At 34.5% G+C, this 21,903-nt stretch overlaps 1 protein-coding gene and 1 pseudogene across 7 annotated transcripts in view; one reads left to right on the top strand and one right to left on the bottom strand.

Annotated features, from left to right (window-relative positions):
• Nucleotides 1-21,903, bottom strand: part of HP1BP3 (heterochromatin protein 1 binding protein 3) — a 52,342-nt gene that overhangs the window by 23,079 nt on the left and 7,360 nt on the right. For all 7 annotated transcript variants that reach the window (XM_077150991.1, XM_077150994.1, XM_077150997.1 and 4 more), the window contains 6 exons: nt 20,348-20,501; nt 18,908-19,067; nt 16,412-16,555; nt 14,533-14,613; nt 13,055-13,209; nt 7,977-8,067 (listed from right to left, as the gene is read on the bottom strand). In XM_077150991.1, coding sequence (XP_077007106.1) covers nt 7,977-8,067; nt 13,055-13,209; nt 14,533-14,613; nt 16,412-16,555; nt 18,908-19,067; nt 20,348-20,501 — 785 coding nt within the window. The remainder of the gene's footprint in view (nt 1-7,976; nt 8,068-13,054; nt 13,210-14,532; nt 14,614-16,411; nt 16,556-18,907; nt 19,068-20,347; nt 20,502-21,903) is intronic.
• On the top strand, nt 1,725-2,648 carry LOC143655066 (fasciculation and elongation protein zeta-2 pseudogene; annotated as a pseudogene).

The following is a 21,903-nucleotide window of genomic DNA, read 5'->3' as shown; positions in this document are numbered from 1 at the left end:
GGGATACCATCAAACATACAAATATATATACTATACAAGTCCCCAGAAGTAGAAGAGAGAGATAAAGGGCCAGAAAAAAATATTTGAAGGAATAATGGTAGAAAACTTCCCAATCTGATAAAGATATGTACGTACCCAAACAGATCTACATCAAGACACATTATGAGCAAACTGTCCAATGCCAAGGACAAAGACAGGCTCTTTAAGACAAAACAGCAAGAAAGTTTGGTTCCTGGAGTCTGCCCATGCAAAAAACAGCGAGAGAAGCAATACATGTCACATATAAGGCATCCTTAATAGGATTAAAGTCCCAATTCTCAAATGAAACAATAGAGGACAGAACACAGTGGGAAGACATAAAGTACTGAAAGAAAACAAAAAACAAAAACCATTATCTGAGAATAATATATCCAGCAAAGCTGTCCTTCAAAAATGAGGGAGAAATTAAGACATTTCCAAATAAAAACTGTAGAAGTTTGTTAACTGCTAGACATGACTTAAAGAAAATGATAAAGGAAGTCCTCCATGTTGAAAGGAAAAGACTCTGGAGTATCTTGATGCTGGATGAAGAAATAAATCTCTTCAAATGTAAAAGTCAGTTTGATTTCATTTTTCATTTGTATTATTGTCATTTACTTCTTTAAGGCTTAAAATTCAAATGCATACAAAAAAATCAATCTGTGTTACTAGACAAATAATGCACAAAGATATAATCTGTGACAAGTAAAACAAACAGGAGGGATAGAGACTTATGGGTACTGTGTATGTGTAGGCTCTTTAAGTTGGACTCAAAAAACTAAACTGTAACAGATTTAGTATGCTAAACGTAATCCTGTTGGCAACTGTAGTAGATTTGAGGAATAAACCTCAGAAAAACAGACTGTTAAAAGTTAATCCATTCCTGTGGTGTGAACTTACTGTATGTAGGATTTTTCAATGAGGCTACTTCAGTTAAGGTGTGGCCCAACTCAATCAGGACAGGTCTTACTCGTATTACTGGAGCCCTTTATAAAAAGAATGAAATTCAGACAGATAGAGGGAAAGTCACAGAAAGAACAGCCAGAAACTGAAAGTCAATGGAACCCAGAAGAGAAAGGAGAGGTCAAGAGAGGCCTCCGTGTGCACCGCTATGTGACAGAGAAGTCAAGGATCAAGGATCACTGCAGCCAGTCCCAGAACACCAGTCTTCAGGAAGAAACCAATGCTTTGATGACATGTTAATTAGAACAGCCTCAAAACTGTGAGGTGATAAATTCCCATTGTTTAAGCCAACCAACCTACTGCATGGTCTTTATTTTAGCAACAAAGAAACTATACCAGTAACTATAAAAAAATTCTAAAAAGCTTACACTAAAGGAAAGGATAAGTGATTCAAAACGGTTCATTATAAAAGAGCAACTAAACAAAAAAGGAAGGCAGTAATGGAGGAAAGGAGGAACAAAAAAGCTGTTGTAGCATATATATATATTATTATATACTACAAAAGATAATTAGCATAATGGCAGAAGTTAATTTTGTCTTATAAGTAATTTCCTTAAATATAAACGTAAGGGTAAACTCTCTAGTCATAAGGGAGAGGGTGGTAGAACAGATAAAGAAACACGACCCACTATGCTGTTTAAACAGACCCATCTTAGAGCCATAGATACAAATTGAAAGTAAAAGCATGAAAAAAAATTCCATGTAAATAGTAATCTAAAGAGAGTAGGGGGCACTGGGTGTCAATGGTGGATTGGCAGGATTTCTATGAGTTCCAAGGGTTGGCCCACCTCTGGGACCAGGAGAACTGTAACACGAAGCCAGGGCAGCGGTGGGTGGGGAAGGTGGTGGCTTGCAGCTTGGTAAAGTTGAGCCTCTGTTTATGCCCCTCAGGTTTGGAGTGCAGCCTCTTGCAGGCGGATGAGATTTGGAATGCCGTGACAGGTAACTATGGAAATGTAATGCCTGTAGACTGGAAGTTATCCCAAATCAGAACCTTGCATTTGCTTGCTCTGAACCTCTCAGAAAAAGAGAAAGTGGCAGTTTGCTTTTCGATACATCAGATGCTAAAGACCTCAGGAGCAGCTGGACATACATTCAATTGTCTCCTGTATCAGCTACAAGCCCCTCTTCACTGCAAATGAGGTTACTGAAGAAATCAAAGAAATGATGCAGGAACCACTGAACTAAAACCCCCATACAATCAGATCAGCTTTCAATGCTTTTCCAGGAAATTCAAACCCTTAAGATATCTAGTAGAAGCAGTTACGAAGAAAGAGTAGAAAGGCTTTTAGTGTCTGAATTAAATGAACTCCCAGGAGAAACTGAGACTGACATTAAGAATTACTCTGAAGAGCTGATACAGCAGTTGGCCCTGGGAAATGAAATCGGTTTGAAAAGGAAGTGAAAACAACTTTATTTCCCTTCTGACTGAAGTTCCAAACAAACAGAAAGGGCAAAAAGAAACAGCCAAAAAGAAAAAGAAGCTCAAAAACTTCATCTCCCAGAATGGCAAGATCTGACAACAGTCATTCCTTAAGAGAAAAAAAAATGGACAGCCATCTGTTGAAGATCTTCAGATACCAAAAATTCGTGTCATGAAGGAGGATAGTGAAAAAGTTTCAAGCTTGTTAACTGATCATATACTGAAAGTTCTATGTCCTACGTAGAGTAGCCTCACTTCAGCAGCAGTTTTTATCTTTCGTGGACTATGAGCTAGATTTCCTATAGCATTATTCTGAAAGCTGGCTACCATTACTTTCCTGTTATTGGAAACTCAGCACACGTGAACTTGGGTTTGTGGTTCAGTATTAAGCAATCACGACTACACTAATGCTTTGTATCATAGAACCAAGATAAATATGGCATTATTTGAATTCTAGAGATGAATCTAGATTAAGTACAATGAAGTGTTAGATTAAAACACTGAGAGATTTATACTATAGCTATTCTTCAGTGGTGGCAAGAACCAACCCTGATTTTTTTCAGAAATTTTTTTTTTTTTGCTTGGGCAGCACCGGAAATTGAACCCAGGTCTCTGGAATGGCAGGCAAGAACTGTGTCGCTGACCCACTGTTGCACCACCCTCAACCCTGATTTTTATAAAAGGAATTGCCAGCTTAAGTACTATCTACCAGTATTTTCCAGAGAGACTGAAAGTTAAAAAATGTGGGCTGTTTTCGAAGTGAAACCAGAATATGCATTACTTAGGCTTATTATTTAGTGACCATCAAAACTGGTGGTGATGACTGTATAGCCTTTCAATTATCACCATTGTTCAAATTTTAATCATTAAGTTGCCATTCACTTTCAGAATCTTGGATTAACTTTAGATGTTGAAATGTGTTGTGTCGTGTCTGTGAAGAAGTGTGCTTTAAAAGGAGTTTGTATCCTATAAGGTGCTGAAGAAACTGTATGCTGCAACATTGTCCATTTCCCATCATTACTGTGATACATTTTATCCATGCCTGAGTAGTTTCCTAAGGTATTAATTCTAGAAACAGCTACCCATGTATGCATCACTAGTCACAAACTCTTATTGTTTCCAATCAATTCAATGTCATTTAATAAATGTAAAAAAGAGAGGGGGGGGGAATTGTTTATATTAGTAACGGGCAAAACAGACTTTAACCCAAAAACTGTTGCAAGAGAAAAAAGGACATTATAAACTGATAAAACGGTCAATTCAACAAGAAGATTTAAAAATTATTAACATATGCATCTAATAGCAGAGTGCCTAAATATATGAAGCAAACATCAACAGAATTAAGGAAGAAATAGAGAATTCTACTACAATAGCTGGAGATTTCAATACACCACTTTCAATCCTGGATCTTCAGAACTTTAACAGAAGATCAATAAGGAATTACGAATAAGGAACAACTATAATCAACTACATCTAACTGAAACATACAGAACATTTCAACCAACAGCAGCAGAATACACACTCTTTTCAAATGCACCTGGATCATTCTCTACAAGAGACTATAGGTTAAGCACAAGAGAAGTCTCAATAAATTTAGAAATACTGAAATCATAAAGGTTACCTCTCTGGCTAAAATAGATTAAAACTAGAAATCAATAACAGAAGGAAAATTGTACAAATATGTGGAAATTAAACAGCACACTCAAACAACCAATGGGTTATGCTAATAAGTACAAGAGAAATTAGAAAATACTTAGAGATAAATGAAAACAAAGACACAACATGCCAAAACTTATGGGATACAATGAAGGCAATGCTCAGATGGAAATTTACAGCTATGAATGACCATGTTAAAAGAAAGTTCTAAAATTAATAACCTAAATTTACAACTTGAGGAACAAAATAGCAGAAGAAAGGAAATACTTAAGATCAGAGCAGAGATAAATGAAATAGAGAATAGAAAAATAACTGCGAATAAATAAAATAAAAAGTCGGTTCTTTAAAAAAAAAATCAATAAATTTGACAAAACTTTAGCTAGACTGACAAAGAAAAAATGATACAAGAAACTTAAATCAGAAAGAAAAATAGTAATAGCACTACTGACCTTAAAGAAACGGAAAAACTCCTCAAAATACATCAATTACCCAAATTGACTCAAGACGAAGTTGAAAACACCAACAAACCTATAACAAGTACAGAGACTGAATCAATAATCAACAATCTGACAATGAAGAGAAGTCCAGGACCAAACTGCTTCACTGGTGAATTCTACCAAATATTTAAGGAAGAATTAATACCAGTCCTTCTCAATCCTCCAAAGAACTTAAGAGGAGGGAATACTTCCTATGAGGCCAACATTACTCTGATACCAAAGAAAAGAAAATTACAAACTAATTTCCCTTACGAATATGGAGACAAAAAATCCTCATTAAAATATCGTTAAACCAAATTTAATGGCATATTAAAGATTATACACCATGTCCTAGTGGGATTCATCCCATGAATGCCAAGGGTTGGGTTTAACATACAAAAATCAATCAACATAATATATTACATAAATAGAATGATGGAAATAACTATATTATTATCTAAATAAGATGCAGAAAGAGCATTTAATAAAATCCAGCACTACTTCTTAACAAAAACACTCAGAAAAGTAGGAAAAGGGAACTTTCTCAAGATGAAAAAGGCCATTTATGAAAAACCTAATGGTGAAAGACTTTAAGCATTTCCCCCTAAGATGAGGAATGAGAAGGATGCCTGTTTACACCACTATTTATTGAATATTGTACCTGAAATTCTTGCCAGAGCAATTAGGCAAGAAAAAGAGATAAAAGTTATCAAAGTGGAAGGGAAGAAGTAAAACAATTGTCTCAATTTATAAATGGCATAATCTTATATGTAGAAACCCCCAAAAGAATCCCACAAGAAAATTATAAGAGCTAATAAATGAATTCAGCAAAATGTCAGGGCACAAGAATTAACACACAAAATACAATTGTGCTCCTATACAATAGTAATGAACACTTCAAAGAGGAAATTAATAAAACAATTCCCTTATAACACAACTAAAGAAATCAAATATCTAGGAATAAATCTAAGTATACAAAATACTTATATACTGAAAACTACAAAATACTGCTAGTTCATATACTGGAAAAGTTAACATTGTTTGTATGTCAATATTACCCAAAGCAATATACAAATTCAGTACAATCCCTATTAAAATTCCAGCACCTTTTTTGCAGAGAAGGGAAAACTGATCTTCAAGTTTATACAGAACTGCAAAAGGACCTGAAGAGCCAAAATAATCTTGAAAAAGAACAGGGTTGGAGGATCCACACAACCTGATTTCAAACTGTATTACAAAGCAACAAAAATCAAAACAGTATGGTTTTGGCATAAATATAGACAAACAGATCAGTGGAAGAGAACTCAAAGTTCAGAAACAGACCCACACATTTATGGCCAACTGATTTTTTTTGTTGTTGTTAAGGCCAAGTGAATTTTTTTTCTTTTTTTTTTTTTGGCACGGGCAGGCTCCGGGAATCAAACCGGGTCTCCAGCATGGCAGGTGAGAATTCTGTCACTGAGCCACCACTGCATCACATAAGGCCAAATGATTTTTGACAAGGCTACTAAGTATATGCAGTGGGGAAAGAATAGTCTTTTCAACAAATGGTGTTGCTGGTAAACTGGATACTGACATGCAGAAGAATGAAGTTAGACTCCTACCTCACACCATATACAAAAATCAATTCAAGATGGGTCAAGAACCTTATTATAAGAGTAACACTATTGAACTCTTAGAAGATAACAAGAACAAATCATCATGATCTGAAATTTGGCAATGGATTCTTAGCTATGACACTGTAAACAGGAGCAACAAAAGAAACAATGGATAGATTTGAATTTAATCAGAATAAAAAACTTCCGTGCATCAAAGGCAATTATCTAGAAAGTGAAAAGTCAAAATACAGAATGGGAGAAAATAGCTTCAAACCATACACTGGATAAGGGTTTAACATTCATAACATATAAAGAACTTTTACAACGCAACAATAAAAAGACAACCCAATTAAAAAATGGGCAAAGGACTTGAACAGACATTTTTCCAAAGATATACAAATAGCCGGTAAACACAAGAAAAGATTTTCAACATCATCAGCTATTAGGGAAATCCAAATTAAAACCATAATGAGATACCCCTTCACATCTAGGATGGCTATTATTAAAAAAACAGAAAATACCAAGTATTGGGAAGGATATGGAGAACTTGGAACTCCACTGTACTGCTGGTAGGAATGAAAAATGGTGCAGCCACTGTGGAAAGAACTTTTTGGCAGTTCTTCAAAAAGTAAAATACAGAATTGCCACTTGACTCAATAATCCCACTTTCAGGTATTACTCAAAGCAAGAGAAAATAGGGTTACAAACAGATACTTGTACACCAATGCTTATCACAGCACTATTCACAAAAGGTGGAAACAATCCAAGAGTTCATCAACAAATGAATGGATAAGCAAAATGGGGTACATACACACAATGGGATATTTTTTGGATATATGAAAACATGAAGTTATGATACATGCTATAACATGGAAGAATCTTGAAAACATTACACTCAGTGAAATAAGACACACAAGGTCAAAAATTTTATGCTATCACTTATAAAAGATAACTAGAAATAGCAAATTTGCAGAGATAGAAAATGAATTAGAGGTTACTGGGGGTGGGGGGCAGTGTTTGTAAAAACAAACAAAAAAAAGTACGTACCAAACAAACAAAAAAAGAAGCCAGACACAAAATTCACATATTGGATGATTCCATTTACATGTACAGGAAACAGAAATCTATCTATAGAGTGGCTGCCTAGGGCTCCTTGTGGGAACAGGGAAGTGACTGTAAATTGATAGAAGGAATCTTTTTTGAATGACAGAAATGTTCTAAAATTGGATTGTGATGATAGTTGTACAACTGTAAAAATCTACTAAAAATGAGTGAATTGTAAATTGTAATTTAAAATGAATGAATTTTATGGTATGTAAATCATACCTCAATAAGGCTGTTCAAAAAAAAAAAGATTACCGTTTGCTGAATTTTCATGTTGTATCAAAAAAGAATATCCACAACTACTTGAAAATTATCTTAAAATATTCAATGCTCTTTCAAATATATTTCTGTGTGAGGGTAGATTTTCTTCACAGGCTTTTACCAATGTATCATATTGGAACAGATACCAGCTATCTTCTATATGGACCAGATTTGCAAAAATGTAAATAAACAAAGATAACCTTCTCACTAAAATTATTTGTTCTGGAAAATGTACTCATTTTTCATAAAAAATGTTTTATGTTAACACATAATGATTTGCTACTGCTATTTTTAAACAAATTAGTAAATATTTAACTTTTCTCAATTTTAATTTTTAATATGGCAAATATTGATAGATATAACACATATAAACGAAAAGCTATTTGGGGTCCTCATTAAATTTTTGGAGAACAAAGAAGACCTGAAACCAAAACATTTGAGAACTGCTTTTCTACAACCAAACCTTTGGCCTCTAACCTGGAATGTCCCCGAAGCACCTTTGCCTGTTATTTGTTCTAACTGTCCTCTCTCTACTGCTCTCTGTAGAGCATTCTTCAATAGCTGAGGCCTGCAGAGAAAAACAGAACACAGAGATAAATATATCAATGAAAAAGAAAAACTTGAATAAATAGATACTTATTTCCAGGTCCTAAATTCTGATTCCTATGTAGTATTTCATTGAAATGAACATTAAAATAATAATAAATTGCTGGCACCCTTAACAAGTAGCTTTTTTTTTCTTCAAGCAAAACTCAGTCATTACATGTATAATTCTAATCATACAAAACCAACTTCCAAATTGCCAGGACACTTCAAAAACCTATCATATTACCCACTAACCCCACAAAAATGACCAAACCGTGTAAATGCAAAGGATGGGTAATTTAGAAGCCCCATCCAACTCTGGAATTCTGAGGCAAAATTTCCAGACTTCTTTGTAAAATACACACATATTTAACAACAACAAAAAAAAACTAAATCGCCTCTTGGTAAACATTAAAGTCAGCCTAAGAAAATACAGTTCCCTGAAAAATAAAATAGGTTATACTGTTAATATAAAACCTTTGTCTTAAGAGGAATGTAGCTTTTTAAAAAATCTAAATTATCAAAACCAAATGGCAGGCAAGAAGTGAGTATTAAAATACAAGGACAAATAATAAATAATTACAAGTAGAGAGTGATATGGGCAGACTTCAAGCACGTGCACAGAACTTTCAGAAGACAGTTGAGGGAACTCAATGGTGTCAAATAATTTTTTTTAGTTACAAGTTATGCTGTTTATGGTCTGTTACAAAAAAAAGATGACATAACAAAACACTGAGGATGGCTTCAACTCTGAAAGGGTTGGGAAAGTCAAAGAGTTTTGAGCAGAAAGGTGCTATGATCTAACCAACATTTTCAAAAAGCTTCATTCTTACTGTTATGTTGAGAACAGACTACAGGGGAGCATGAGAGAAGCAGTTAAGAGGTAACTGCTCTAAAATAAGTGCGAGGCAATGATGGCTTGGAAGAGCTGTAAGAAAAGAGTAAGAAGTCATCTGCTTATGGATATATTTTAAAGACAGAGCCAAAGTAACTGCTCACAGGTTAATGCGGGTATGGGATAAAAAGAAAAGAAAAAAAAAAAAAGCACAAATTCAAGGTTTTTGGCTTTATCAATTTTTCAATTGCTAATGAGAAAAGATATGGAAGATGCAGGGACTTTCTCTGGTGGGGGTTGAGGATGGAGGTGAAATCAAGAGTTCAGTTTTGGACAAATTAAGTTAGACATCCAAATGGTGATGCTGAGTAGGCCCCTGGATATATGAAGGTATGGACCAGACTTATCCTTTTGTAAATAATATATAAATAGTATTAAAAAACTTTGAGAGTATAAGGAAGCACCAAGGGATGAGTATGGCTAGAGAAGCCAGGAGGCCCAAAGTCTAACCCCATGGGATTTTTACGCTAGGGGTTATTACATGGCAGAGGGAAAAATCAGAAAAGCAAAAGAAAGTGCTTCAAGCATGTGGGAGTCATCAATGGTGTCAGATGCTGCTGAAGGACCAGCAAGAAGTTAAGGGTTATAAACTGACCACTGAAATTTGCAATGTGGAGGACACTGATAACCCTGACAGGAGTATCTTTGTAAAGAGGTGGCTGAAGCGCAAATAAAATGGGTTTAAGAGAAAGTGGGAGGAGAGAAACTGTCGACAGCAAGTATAGACAACTCATACTTTTACAGTGCATTTTTCCCATTCTTTGTTTGGCCAAGTAAATATAGCTGAATTTTCATGTTAAATTTGTGTTTGACAAAACTTCACTATAGTTTGAAGCAGAGGTAATCAATACGGTTTCACAAAAGTTATAAGAAAATGAAACAATTATTTTTCGGTCTCACTAATATAAACTACTATAATGAGCAAACTCAGAATCAAATCCAAGAGCATAGATTATAAAGAGATAGTGAGTGGGCAGAGAGATTGGTCAATTGATGATTAAGGAGTACAGAATCTTCGGTAAGGTTCACTGTAAAGGTTCCTAGATTGCAAGTTCTTATAGCAGTCACATTTACTCTTGAGTTTTTTAACTGTTATTTCTAAATTCTGAGATGCTGTGCTCTTAATGTATAACCTGATAAGAGTTTCATGGGATCTGCACATCAGTGTGACACTTGAGACTCAGAGTTCTGCAGCTCTGAATGTCAGCATTACTCCATGTAGCAACTGTTAAAAAAGCTGTAAAAAGATATCAGACTTCAACTAGAGATAAGAATGAAACTGACTGGTTAGGACTAAGGTAAATCAGAATACAGGATAAAGGATGCTACTGTCTGTATTTCAAAAGTTCAACTTCTGTGTGAGACCAAAGGAAGAGATATTTGTTTTGCCCAAAATTTGAATTTTCTGTGGCACAACATCTGATTTAACCTGTCTGTTCAATTTATTTAAACATCCTAAGTGCATGGAACCTAGAATAAGGAATGAGATTTTGCTATTCCATACAGGCTATTCTAATATCCTGATATACTCCAGAGTATTTGGGGCAGAAAATAAAAAAGTATTTGCAAAGTCCCTTGAGGGACTGGAGAGAAAAACATGCAAGTATTAAACTCACCTACCTTGGGAATTAATGATATTCTCTCAAGCATTAGGGACTCTCAATTTAATAAGCAAAACCCTCAATCTTGAGGCTTGCCCTTATGAAATTTATTTCTGTAATGGTGAAGCTAAGCCTACTTTTAAACACAGCTAAGAGTTACCCTCAGAGAACCTCTTTCATTGCTCAGATGTGGCCTCTCTCTAAGCCCAACTCTGCAAATAAACTCACCCTCTCCAGTATGTAAGACATTGACTCACAGGGGTTTAAATCTCTCTGGTAACATGGGACATAACTCCTAGGGATAAGTCTGGCTCTGGCATCATGGGATCGACAAGGCCTTCCTGACCAAAAGGGATAAGAGAAACCAAACAAAGTTGCAGTGGCTAAGAGGTCATTCTAAAGGTTACTCTTATGTAAGTTTAGTCAGATAAAGCAAATTGCCATAATATGCCAAGCCCCGATCAACAGCATTCCTAAAAACACTAAAGAATACCCTGGGCTCTATCCAAGATTCTATAAAAGTTTTACTTATTAAGTTTATTTTTTCAGAATAAAAGCCTCCAAATGGCTCCTATGCCAAATAAGCCCTGAAACCCAGAGGTACTAGAGTCTTTCCAAGAACATCAACCAATTTCATTCTTCTATCACATAAAGTCAACACTCCTTCTAGCTTAAGGAAGTTAAAATGGTCATTGCCGAGATATTCCTGAAGAATGAATGATCAAATGGGAGGGAGGAGTTGTATCAGAGAAGTTAGGATTTAACAAATCATTATGAGTACTGACTCATCCTTATACAGATATTTCTTTTTAGTTTCTAGTGTATTAGAACAGCCAGAAGGAAATACATGAAATTGTTGAACTGTAACCCAGTAGCTTTAATCTTTGATAATGATTGTTAACTATATAGCCTTCATCTTGTGACCACGTGATTGTAAAAACCTTGTGACTGATAGCTCCTTTGTCCAGTGTATGAGTAGATGAGTAATAAAATAAAGACATGTATGAACAAAAGGCTGGGAATATGGGGGAAAAAAACCTATGTAAACTATTGACAATAGTTAATAGTACCACCTTAATAATTATACATCAATTGTAAGACATAATTATTGTTACAAAAAAATTCAAAAGAATTACAAAACATGCTAGTAAAAAAAAAAAAGAAAAAGGGGAAAAAAAAAGATTTTCAAAGAAAAAAGTTACTATTAACGTATTAATGAGATCAGTCCTTCAGGTTCATTAGTATCTTTGGGTTGACAACCAATCTATTATCAGGCCGATTGTGTTTCATCATTAGATAACCATGGGAAATATTTCACAAAACTACACAAGGAGTGAAGTTACACCAGTAACAACACTGTCTTAGGTAAGTTGAAGAGAAAATAAGGAAAGAAAAAAGCCAAGGAAGCATACAGAATCCAGTTAACAAAAAGTAGAGTAAAGGGACATAAAAGTGCAATGTCTTGGGCAGGCCACTGTGGTTCAGCAGGCAAGAATGCTTGCCTGCCATGCCAGAGGACCTGGGTTCGATTCCTGGTGCCTGCCCATGTTAAAAAAAAAAAAACCAATGTCTTTTCCTCCTTAAATGCATCATAATGCATTTTTGATCCACAGTTGCATCTGTGGCTTTTACCACCATATTCAGGGCATAACAAGCATGAAAATATCAGGATACGAATTTCAAATTTTTTGCATTTATGATTTCCTTTTCTTTTGCACTATTTCATTAACTCTTTAATTTGGTGCTTTTAAGACTGCAAGTGCTTTTTTGAAAATGAAGCACCTGGACTGAAATCTCAGCAATTCTAACAATATGCTTTAGTAATGCATGTAAAGACTAACACACTAAGCTGTATCAGAATAATGTTCATTCAGTATATTAATGGAATTAAACACTTTTCCAAAAGTCATCATAATGAAGAACTCAGAAAAACACTCAAAACACAAACTCAGTGGTTTGCTAATTTAAACAGTATGTTTGCATGGATCTGCAACTGAGCACATGTGGTAATCTAAATGATAAGTCATGATGATTTTTAAGCAGCCATTTATTAAGTGAATTACTATCAAACTTCTCAGGATTTTACATTATATGTTTAAATGATGCAGCTATTATGCTATTATTACAGAGAGGTTAAGTGTTACAGAAGCCTGATTCTCTTATGTTCTCAACCATAACTAAATAAAAAATAATGAACATTTGAGAGTTCAACATCAAATACTCTAACACCTGACAATATCAAGAGTTACTCTATTCAGGTCTTATTAAAGAACATGTAGTTTGGGTTTGAAAAAGAAACTACATATGGAAATTTGAAAAGAAAAACATAATTTTTTTCCTAGCTCAGCTAAAAGTAATCCCTCCTGAATATTAATCTTTCTAACATCTCAAGAGAAAAGGGCTCAATGAATGAGTTCTTCATGTCTAGTAAATAAAAGCCTGTGTGTTTTAAAATTTAGGCCAAAGGTGCATACCTGATGTCCACCCTAAGTTTAGGGTAATACTGAGACACATATTTCCTGATGAGACTATAGGAAGCTTCTTTAGGTTCGCAAAGGCGAGTAAAGGCCAGTGGGAGGATATCCTCCAATTTTACTTGAGGTTCTGGATCCAATGCAGAGCTACTCTTCTGAAATGAAATATCAAATAATTTATCATCATTATGGAATACAGCTGTCTGTTCCTACGCTCTATATACAACCCAAGGGTTTTACAAATCAGCATTTCAAGTTTCAAAAAGATCACATTTCATTTTCCTTTTCTAAAGTCTAATTGCCAAATAGACTAACTGACCAATAGAAAACTAATACTTCTTTCCATTATCCAAACAAATTATGCCAGGTTGTGTAATGTCACTTTTATTACAATTTCTTTGAAATAAAAACCTCAGATTGAGAGTTAAAAATAATATATAAAAATAAAAAGCTATGGTAGACTTTACACATAGTGAACAACCAATAAACGTTATAATTTTTAGTAGAAATAGTATATAGCACCAAGGGATCAACAATGCCATCCTGACCAAAAGGGGGAAAAGAAATGTAACAAATAAGGTATTAGTGGCTGAGAAGGTTCAAATAGAGTCAAGAGGCTACTCTGGAGGTCACTCTTAGGCAAGCTTCAGTTAGACATTGCTAGTATCATAACTTGCCAAACTCAAACCAAACCCATTCCTGTCAATTCTAAATAATATCTAGGGCATTATATAAGATTCCACAAAGGTTGCATGTACTAGGCTAACTTTCCAGAAACCTACAACCTCCAGACAAGTCTCTGGATCTGCTAAGTTTTGAAATGCACAGGACGCAGCCTTTCCAGAACATTAACTAGTTCCATCCCCCCTCCCATATTATCAACAGCTCCTTCCAACATGAAAAAGTTAGAATGGGTATAGCCCAAATATCCCTCCAGAGTGGGAGAAAGATCAAAAGTAAGGTTGGAATTATACAGAGAAGGTAGGGTTTAACAAATGAGTATGACTGCTGAATCATTATAATGATATTTCTTTTAGTTTCCAGTACCTCAGAGCAGCTAGAAATAGAAACCTAAAATTGTGGAACTGCAACCCAACAAACTCTGAAATCTGTTCTACAACTAATTGTTGCAATGTACTTTGAAATCTATTGCTTTTATGTATATATGCTATTTTTCACAAAAAAGAAGAAAGAGAAGGAAGAGTAAATAGAGAAGATAGGATTTAACAGATGAATACCACTGCTGAATCAATATATTGATTTTTTTTGATCTCCAGGGTCTTGGAGCAGCTAGAAGAAAAATGAAAAATCATGGAACTGTAAACCATACCAAACTTTAAAAGCTGTTGTATAAACTACCTGCTAAAATGTACTTGGAAATTTATTGCTTTTTTGAATATTTATTATTTTTCACAAAAAAAAGTTAAACAAAAAAGAAATAGAATTACAGTGTTCAAATTGTAGCATGGTCTTCTTACCTTTCTGTTTCTGGATTTCTGCGATGTTTTTCTTGCTTTCTGGACAACCACAAAACTCCCTGAAGCACCTTTTCCTTTCACCTACAGCAAATTAATTTTAGTTGCAAAAACTGGTATTTTCTTTTAAAATTATCTTGGTATTCAAATTTACAACTTTACACTAGACTAAGTGGGCATGGTGATGCAAAAGCTAATGTAAACTGCTGCTTAATTTTTCAGAAAAAAAAGAATAGTGGATGAGGAGTCAAAAGACTTGGACTGAATCCTGGGACTGAATCCTATTTATAGTACCATCTAGCTATTCAATACCGGACAACCTAGTTGACCTTCTGAAGCTTTTGCCTCCTTCTCTACAAAACTGATAATAAAAGCCATTGTGATTCCAGGTTAAACAGTCTACTACAAGTTTTCCAAAAGAAACACACTATGGAAGGAGGACATACAATCCAATAGGAAAAATGAGAAAATTCCTCACTGTCTTGGAAGGAAAGTAGATCCTTTGTAAAAAGTTTAAAGCATAGTGAGCTGAGGCCATACTGTTTCCCACTGTTTACCAATGACAATTTATTGTTGCTTATGGGAAAGGTTATATAATACTTTTTTTAGACAATACACATGATGATATTGAAGTCTTACTATATATTTCCCATTTACAAAGCACTTTCATAAAACTTTGACTCACAATATCCCCAGTCTTTCACATTTTAGCTTTATCAACACTGCTATGAATGTCACACTAAAGCTGAATTGCTTTCAGTTTATTAACTTTGCTTAAGAATCAAATGGAGGGTCAGTCTATAAGGCAAGAATAGGTCACAACTACATAAAGAAAAACGAAGCAAGCCTATTAGTAGAGCTGACATATATCATGTTATACGATGGGTCTTTGACTCAAGTAACTATATTGGCTAAGCAAAACCTTTAAATCAATGATAATTTTAAAGGCCTTTAAATAGTACTTTACAACACTCTAAAGAAGTTAGAATGCGAGCCCCAAATGGCAGGAATCTCTGTTTTATCAACTGAGGACCCCTCGGCTTCCCCACACCCTCCCAAGTTCCTGGCATACAGGAGACGTTGAAAATATATTTGTAGAACCAAGTATTTGTTGAAAGTTCCTAAGCAGAGTTTAAAAGTTTGAGTGGCACAAAATTCTATATTAATCCTATAGAAGAAAGGACTCTGGAGCGTAATGAACTAGGTTTTTAGAACCATTTTTGCCACAACCATGGAGCCCTTGTAGTTTTCCTCACTCTGAACCTCTGAAAAGGAGGATAAGATAAGGTCCATTCCAGCTGTAGACTTCTACGATTCTAAGGAATGCTTTGATGCACTATGCCAAATAACATGCATTGATGCCTGAAATCAATACTGGTTTTGGTATTAGTCTCAATTCATGCAGGCTTTTCTGATGTTTATAACAGGCTGAAATATTTTTAGAATCTAGTAGGTTACAGCGAATCTATTTACAAAGTTAATTTATAATGGTACCAAGTCTAATCACAAAAATTAGGCCTCAGATAACAAATCTAAGACATGAGCAATTATCCTCTTTATTGTTTCAATAGTACGATTCCTTAAACTCTACTTTTCATCTTCAGCACCCTATGCTTTCACACACAGTCCCAAAAGAGAATTCAATTAAGAGTTTAAAAAGCTAGAAAAAAATTACACTTTGTCCTATTGCTACTGACTTCTAGAAAAACAGTTAACTATGAAGGCAAATGGCACGAGTTTTTTAAAATCTACTCTCAGATAATCTAAGTTAAGCTTAACCATTTCATCATCACGTAACTTATTTTTAACAAACAAAAAAGACAAAAAGCTTGTAGCTAATATGTAACGAAATGACCCTTATTACCAAACGAATAACTGATACCTGTTTAATGACCCCTCTATTTAATTCTCTTTTCAGTGCTTGTTTAAGGAGATAGCCTCTTCTCTCCAGCTCTAGAGAAGGGTACTTATGGATGATATATTTTCGAATAGCGACCACTGATGCACCACTCTTCTGGAAGCATGCCTAGAAAACAGATTTATCAAATCATACACATTACTTAAACTAGTTGTTTCTTTGTTAGATTTAGAGTCTGACACATATATTTTCAAAATAAATTATTTCAGAAGTGAATTTGGTAGTGGATGAATTACCAATGGAAGGGTAAAGATACTGTATTTCTGGCAACTTCAGTTCACAATGGCAATGGAGAAATGCAGAATTACCAAATATTTCTGCAACAGTAGTTTCAAATTGCTCAAAACAGCTAAAGAAATCGTGCAACACATGAACAACATTCTGAGTTTTAATGAGGAACCTTTCCAATTTCAATTCTATTCTATATTTAGAGGACAGATCCTTATCAAAATGAGGAAAGCAGATGTTTCCATAGTTTGTAGGACTGCTGATTTGGCTCACTATGGCATGAGCTTTAGTGAGCCTCACTGCTGGTTTTGTGTAGATGTCATCAGTGAGAACAAGCAAATATAATCTGAATAAATGACAGAAAACTGGGTTTACAGATGGCAAAGTTTTAAGGGGAGTTTTGGGCAACAATGAAGGCATTCTATTGGAATTTAAAGTATTCTATTTTTCTGAACTCCACCTGACTAATGCCTTTGAAGACTTTAAGAGCTCATTCATGCCACAAGGCGGCAAATGTTTAATTTTTGTCAATAGTCTTAAATTTTGATGTACACAGAAGTAGCATCTGTTATTTTTCTAGAGTCCACCAATTTGGTATTGCCATTGAACATAGATATTCATTCTCATTGAATAAAGACTTGGTCAAATGTTATTTTATATACACTTGGTTAACAAAGAAAAATAACACATGCAAATGAACCAGAAAAGTTGAACAACACAAACAAGTCATGTTAACATGGGCCATTAAATTCAAGTATGTCTTTGAACTACTGGAGCCTACTGAAGCTTATCCCTGACTTGTAAGGAAACACAAAGCAAAAATCAAGCAGAAAGGAACTCTCCGATGCTAAAACAAACAATCCTTTGCTCCTCCAAACTGACAATAAGATGGTAGTAGACATCAGGATTTCTATCCAACACAGAATAGCAGAATAGGATATGGATAGTCTGAAGTCATGACTCGTTATACTGTACAGAAAATAATTTATACTGTTCTAATTTTTTGTTTCACTATTTCAAAATTTAATCCCTTCTCCCTCACTATGTTTCCCCAAATCTTAAGCCCAAATTAAGTTATCATGAGTAAAACCCTTGAAGAAAGGTTACACAACGAATAGAGATCTCTCTACACTCAAGCTATCTAGGCCAAGAAAGCCTTTTTAATGAGATAAGAGTAAAAATTTTGAAGGAGTAAAGGGAGAAGCCTGAAGACAAATCCTTTTCCAGTTTCTGGGTCAGTGTCGACTTTCTGAATACTGAGAATGACAACCAGTTATTTATTCCTATGTTTACCACCGTTGGTTAAATTGATCTATATATCCCTTTTCCCAATCTTGACTCAGACCCTAGTGACAGGGTAAATGAGAATGAGAGAGCGAGTCTGGCTTTTATTTCAACTCCTCTGGTTGCTATTTCATGTGATCAAATGAAATAAATAAGGAAAAATAAATCAGAAAAATGTACACAATAAAGGCAAGGTCAGATCAAAAAAATAAAATGAGAATGTTATATCTGATGATCATGTCAGCTAATGAATGTCATTTAATGGATTATAACAGTAATAAAGGTAAACAAAGAAGATCATTTCTGTATTTTGGAAATGACTAGGTGATGAAGCAAAGTAGTAAGGTTTATAAGGGTGTTTCTTGTAGTTCAGGTGTGACAGATAACCACTGTTAAATTAGACACTCAGATTTGAAAATGGACCTAATGATATTATTGTTCATAACAAAAATTCTTACTGTTATTCAATTACCCTGAGTCACAATCAGATTCCGAAAGGCAAGGACTTGCCTAATTCTATGCTATCACTAGTAGTGTTGCTTGGCACAGAGAATGTGATTTTTAAAATGACTGTTAAATGAATTAACATTTTCAGCCTTTAAATAAGGCCTACTAATAAAAGAACAGCCTCAAACTATAAAAATGTATGTACACAGAGAGGTACAATAACTATACTCAATGTCAAAATCTCTTACCTAATAGACTATGTATAAAAAAAAAAATTCTGAAGATAAGCTAAGAATATCTGCTGTAGTAAATCTGGGTATTTTAAAAAATCAACAGTGCTCATGAATAGAAAAACATGAATCTCACAATGATGGCCTTATATTAAATCTCTTTTAGGAAGCCAAACAAGATTTCTAACATGTGGACAGAGGAAAGCCATTTTCAAATAAGCAAAAGATGAGTAGAATAAATCTAAGATGAATTACTTGAAATAAAACTTGCCTTAATAGCCTCAGTTAGGATTGCATCCATCTTGGGACGTGGGGAGGAAGCCATCGGTGTTTGTTTCTGGGCCCTGGCTAGCTGGCTGGCAGAAAGGGTAGCCCAGGAAGGTATTGTTTTTTTCACTTTCTTCTCTTTTTCTTTAGACTGATCTTTCTCACTTTAAAATAAAGAACTGTTATTATTCAAGATAAACTCTCCAGAAAGAGTTATAACGTCAGAGGAGAAGACCAAGGAGGGACAAAAATCAGTATTTTAATTTATTTACACACTAAGGTGATACATAAAATAAGCCAAATTTAACAAAATAAGACAATTTTAAATAATTGGGTATTATAAATGAACCAAAAAGTGCTTTATTTTAGATACAGGAGAGAGGAGTCATATAAATCAGTACTGATAAGAAGACCCAGAATAGAAAAGAAATGAGAATTTAAAAGTTTTCTAATAACAACTACAACATATGCAACTTGGCATGGTGGGAAGAACTCAAGCTCTGAAGCCAGAAAACCTGGGTTTTAATTTTAGCTCCAACACTTACTAGCTATATGATCTTAGCAAGTGATCTGAATGTCATTCTCCTCAGCTGTACTAATACCAGCTACTTTGTAAGGTTGTTGCAAGAATTATGAGATTATGTTTATCAAAATAATTCTGTAAGCTATAAATCATCATACAAACTTTATTCTAAGGAATAATTACAGTATACCATGAAATCAACACTTAAAACCCTTAAAAATACAGGGTAACTTGCTAAAAAATTTCAGACCTTTCTTTATCTAAAAAGCTGAGATAAAGGATTTTCTTTACACTTAGAAGATATGATCATGACTAAGTTATTCTTTTATTTAAAATGCAATTCTTAGCTGTTCATAAGTGGAATGAATGCTACCAACTCTCCTGCAAAAACATTTTTTTTAATCAAAAGAACCTCCACCATCTTGTACAGATCATCAACAGCAAATTTTGCTTTCAGTGTCTCAAAGTCACCCTCTAATTGAGTAATTCATAAAATTATACAGAGTTTTAGGTTACTCTAGCAATGGTTTGATACAGAGTAATTCTTTCTAACATAAGTACATAAAGACGATTCACTCTCGGCACAAATGTAAGGAATAAAATGGTGAAGTGTCTCCAAGTCAGGTTTTTTATAGTCATGTTTCATTTCTTACTGAATTTCTGGTGACGCTTAAACTATCAGATACTCCCACAACAAATTCTAAGCAAAATCACATTCCAAAGCAAAAGAGAATGAGTTGTATATGTTCTGTTAACTATTGTAAATTCTAACATGCCATACAACTATGTAATACACTCATTTCAAAAGATAACGTCAAAAACTAAATCCAAATAGCAAATACCAAACTTCAAACCAACAGTTCTTTTACCCAGATGGAACAGCTGTTAAATTATAAATAGCAAGAAGGCAGAACTTCTTACTCCTTTTTGGTTTCCTCAGAAGACTTGTTTTCTACCTTCTCTTCATTCTCAGGTTCCCCCTTTGGCTGTTCTGCCTCACTAGATGTAGCAGGTGGAGTTTCATTCTCTTGTTCTTCTACAGTGGAGACAGATTCCTCTGAACTTACGTCTGGTTCTAGAAAATCAGGTAAGTAGAATTGCATCAAATAAACATATTAAAGCCTGAGTCAGTAAAAGGGCAGAAGCTTATCTTATTAAACAGACCAGCCAAAAGTTTCAATTAAGAAATGAATTCTAAAAAGAACAAATGACTTTCATTCTTTGTCACTTACTTGCCTATTCAGGGGATTGTTCATATGAACCATTATGGAATAAAAGGAGATGGACAAGGAAATACACAAAAAGGGAAATTCATTTTATCCCAAATCAAATCTCTTGATGATTCGGCTCTGCACTATTAATGAAGAAACTCAATTAAGAAACAAGGCATGCTATAAACAGTAACAGAAAACTGGCATGTATTTCCAGGTCGAATGGTTGGTTTAAGAGTAGAAATATGAGAGGGAGAATATCTAAGTCTGCTGTTGCTTGTCGGTGCCTTTTTTCCTCAGTATCTCTGTGGGCAGCTACTACAAAGCACAGAACCCCAGAAAACAGTTAAGCAAGGACTTCAAGGAAAAGGATCCCAGTATGTAAAAATTAGGCTAAAAATTAAAGTATATCTTTGAAAAGTTTGGTCATTTACATTATATGAACTAGTTATTGGGTTATTATATGAAAAAGTTATTGAAGACTTTTTGAGGTCTTCACATAAACAAACGTAAGAATACATTAAAAGAATACAATAAAATGTTACTTCCTTCTTATAATCAAATCATATAAATACAATTCCAAGGGAATTTCTAGTTTCTCAACAAATTAAAACTCTAAGCCATAAATTTCAGAATTGTCAACTGGCATTTGCAAATTCCTTTCAAGATTATGTTCTTCAACCAGACTTGCATTTAAGCCAAAACTCTTCCCAAAACTGTTGAGACAAAATCAAGGTATTAGAGCTAGATGCACCTGGATTCAAGTTCAGTCTTTACAACCTTCTAGCTTATCGATCTTAGGGCAAGTTCTCTGACATCTCCAAGACTTGGTATTTTTATCTCACAGAGTTATGATAAGGATTATATAAAATGCTCTAGGAGAAGCCTGCAGGCCAGCACTTATACTAAATGATTGATTTCCACTCTTCTTTGCCCACCTCTGCTTCTTCCAGAACTGTTTACCATATGCTTAGGATCACCAAGTATTAACAATGGAATCTGAGAATACAGATAATAACTGCATTTAGGTTTTCCACAGTAAGACATATTTTGTATCATGATGTTTCTCTTTTACTGTGTTGTTCCCCTTTGAACCCCCTACAATTTGACCTGCATTATAACCAAATTGGCTGCCTTACCATTAGTTAACTGCATGTTTATTTATACATTGCCTTAGCCCAAAAAGGATGAAACGCTAAGAACTGTTTATTGGCTTTTACCATAATAATGGAACTACATATTTAACTTCTCATTTTCTCTTCTCAA

This window comes from Tamandua tetradactyla, chromosome 2 (assembly GCF_023851605.1).
Source record: "Tamandua tetradactyla isolate mTamTet1 chromosome 2, mTamTet1.pri, whole genome shotgun sequence".
Lineage (NCBI taxonomy): Eukaryota > Metazoa > Chordata > Mammalia > Pilosa > Myrmecophagidae > Tamandua > Tamandua tetradactyla.
This window is presented reverse-complemented; position numbering and strand designations above follow the sequence as displayed.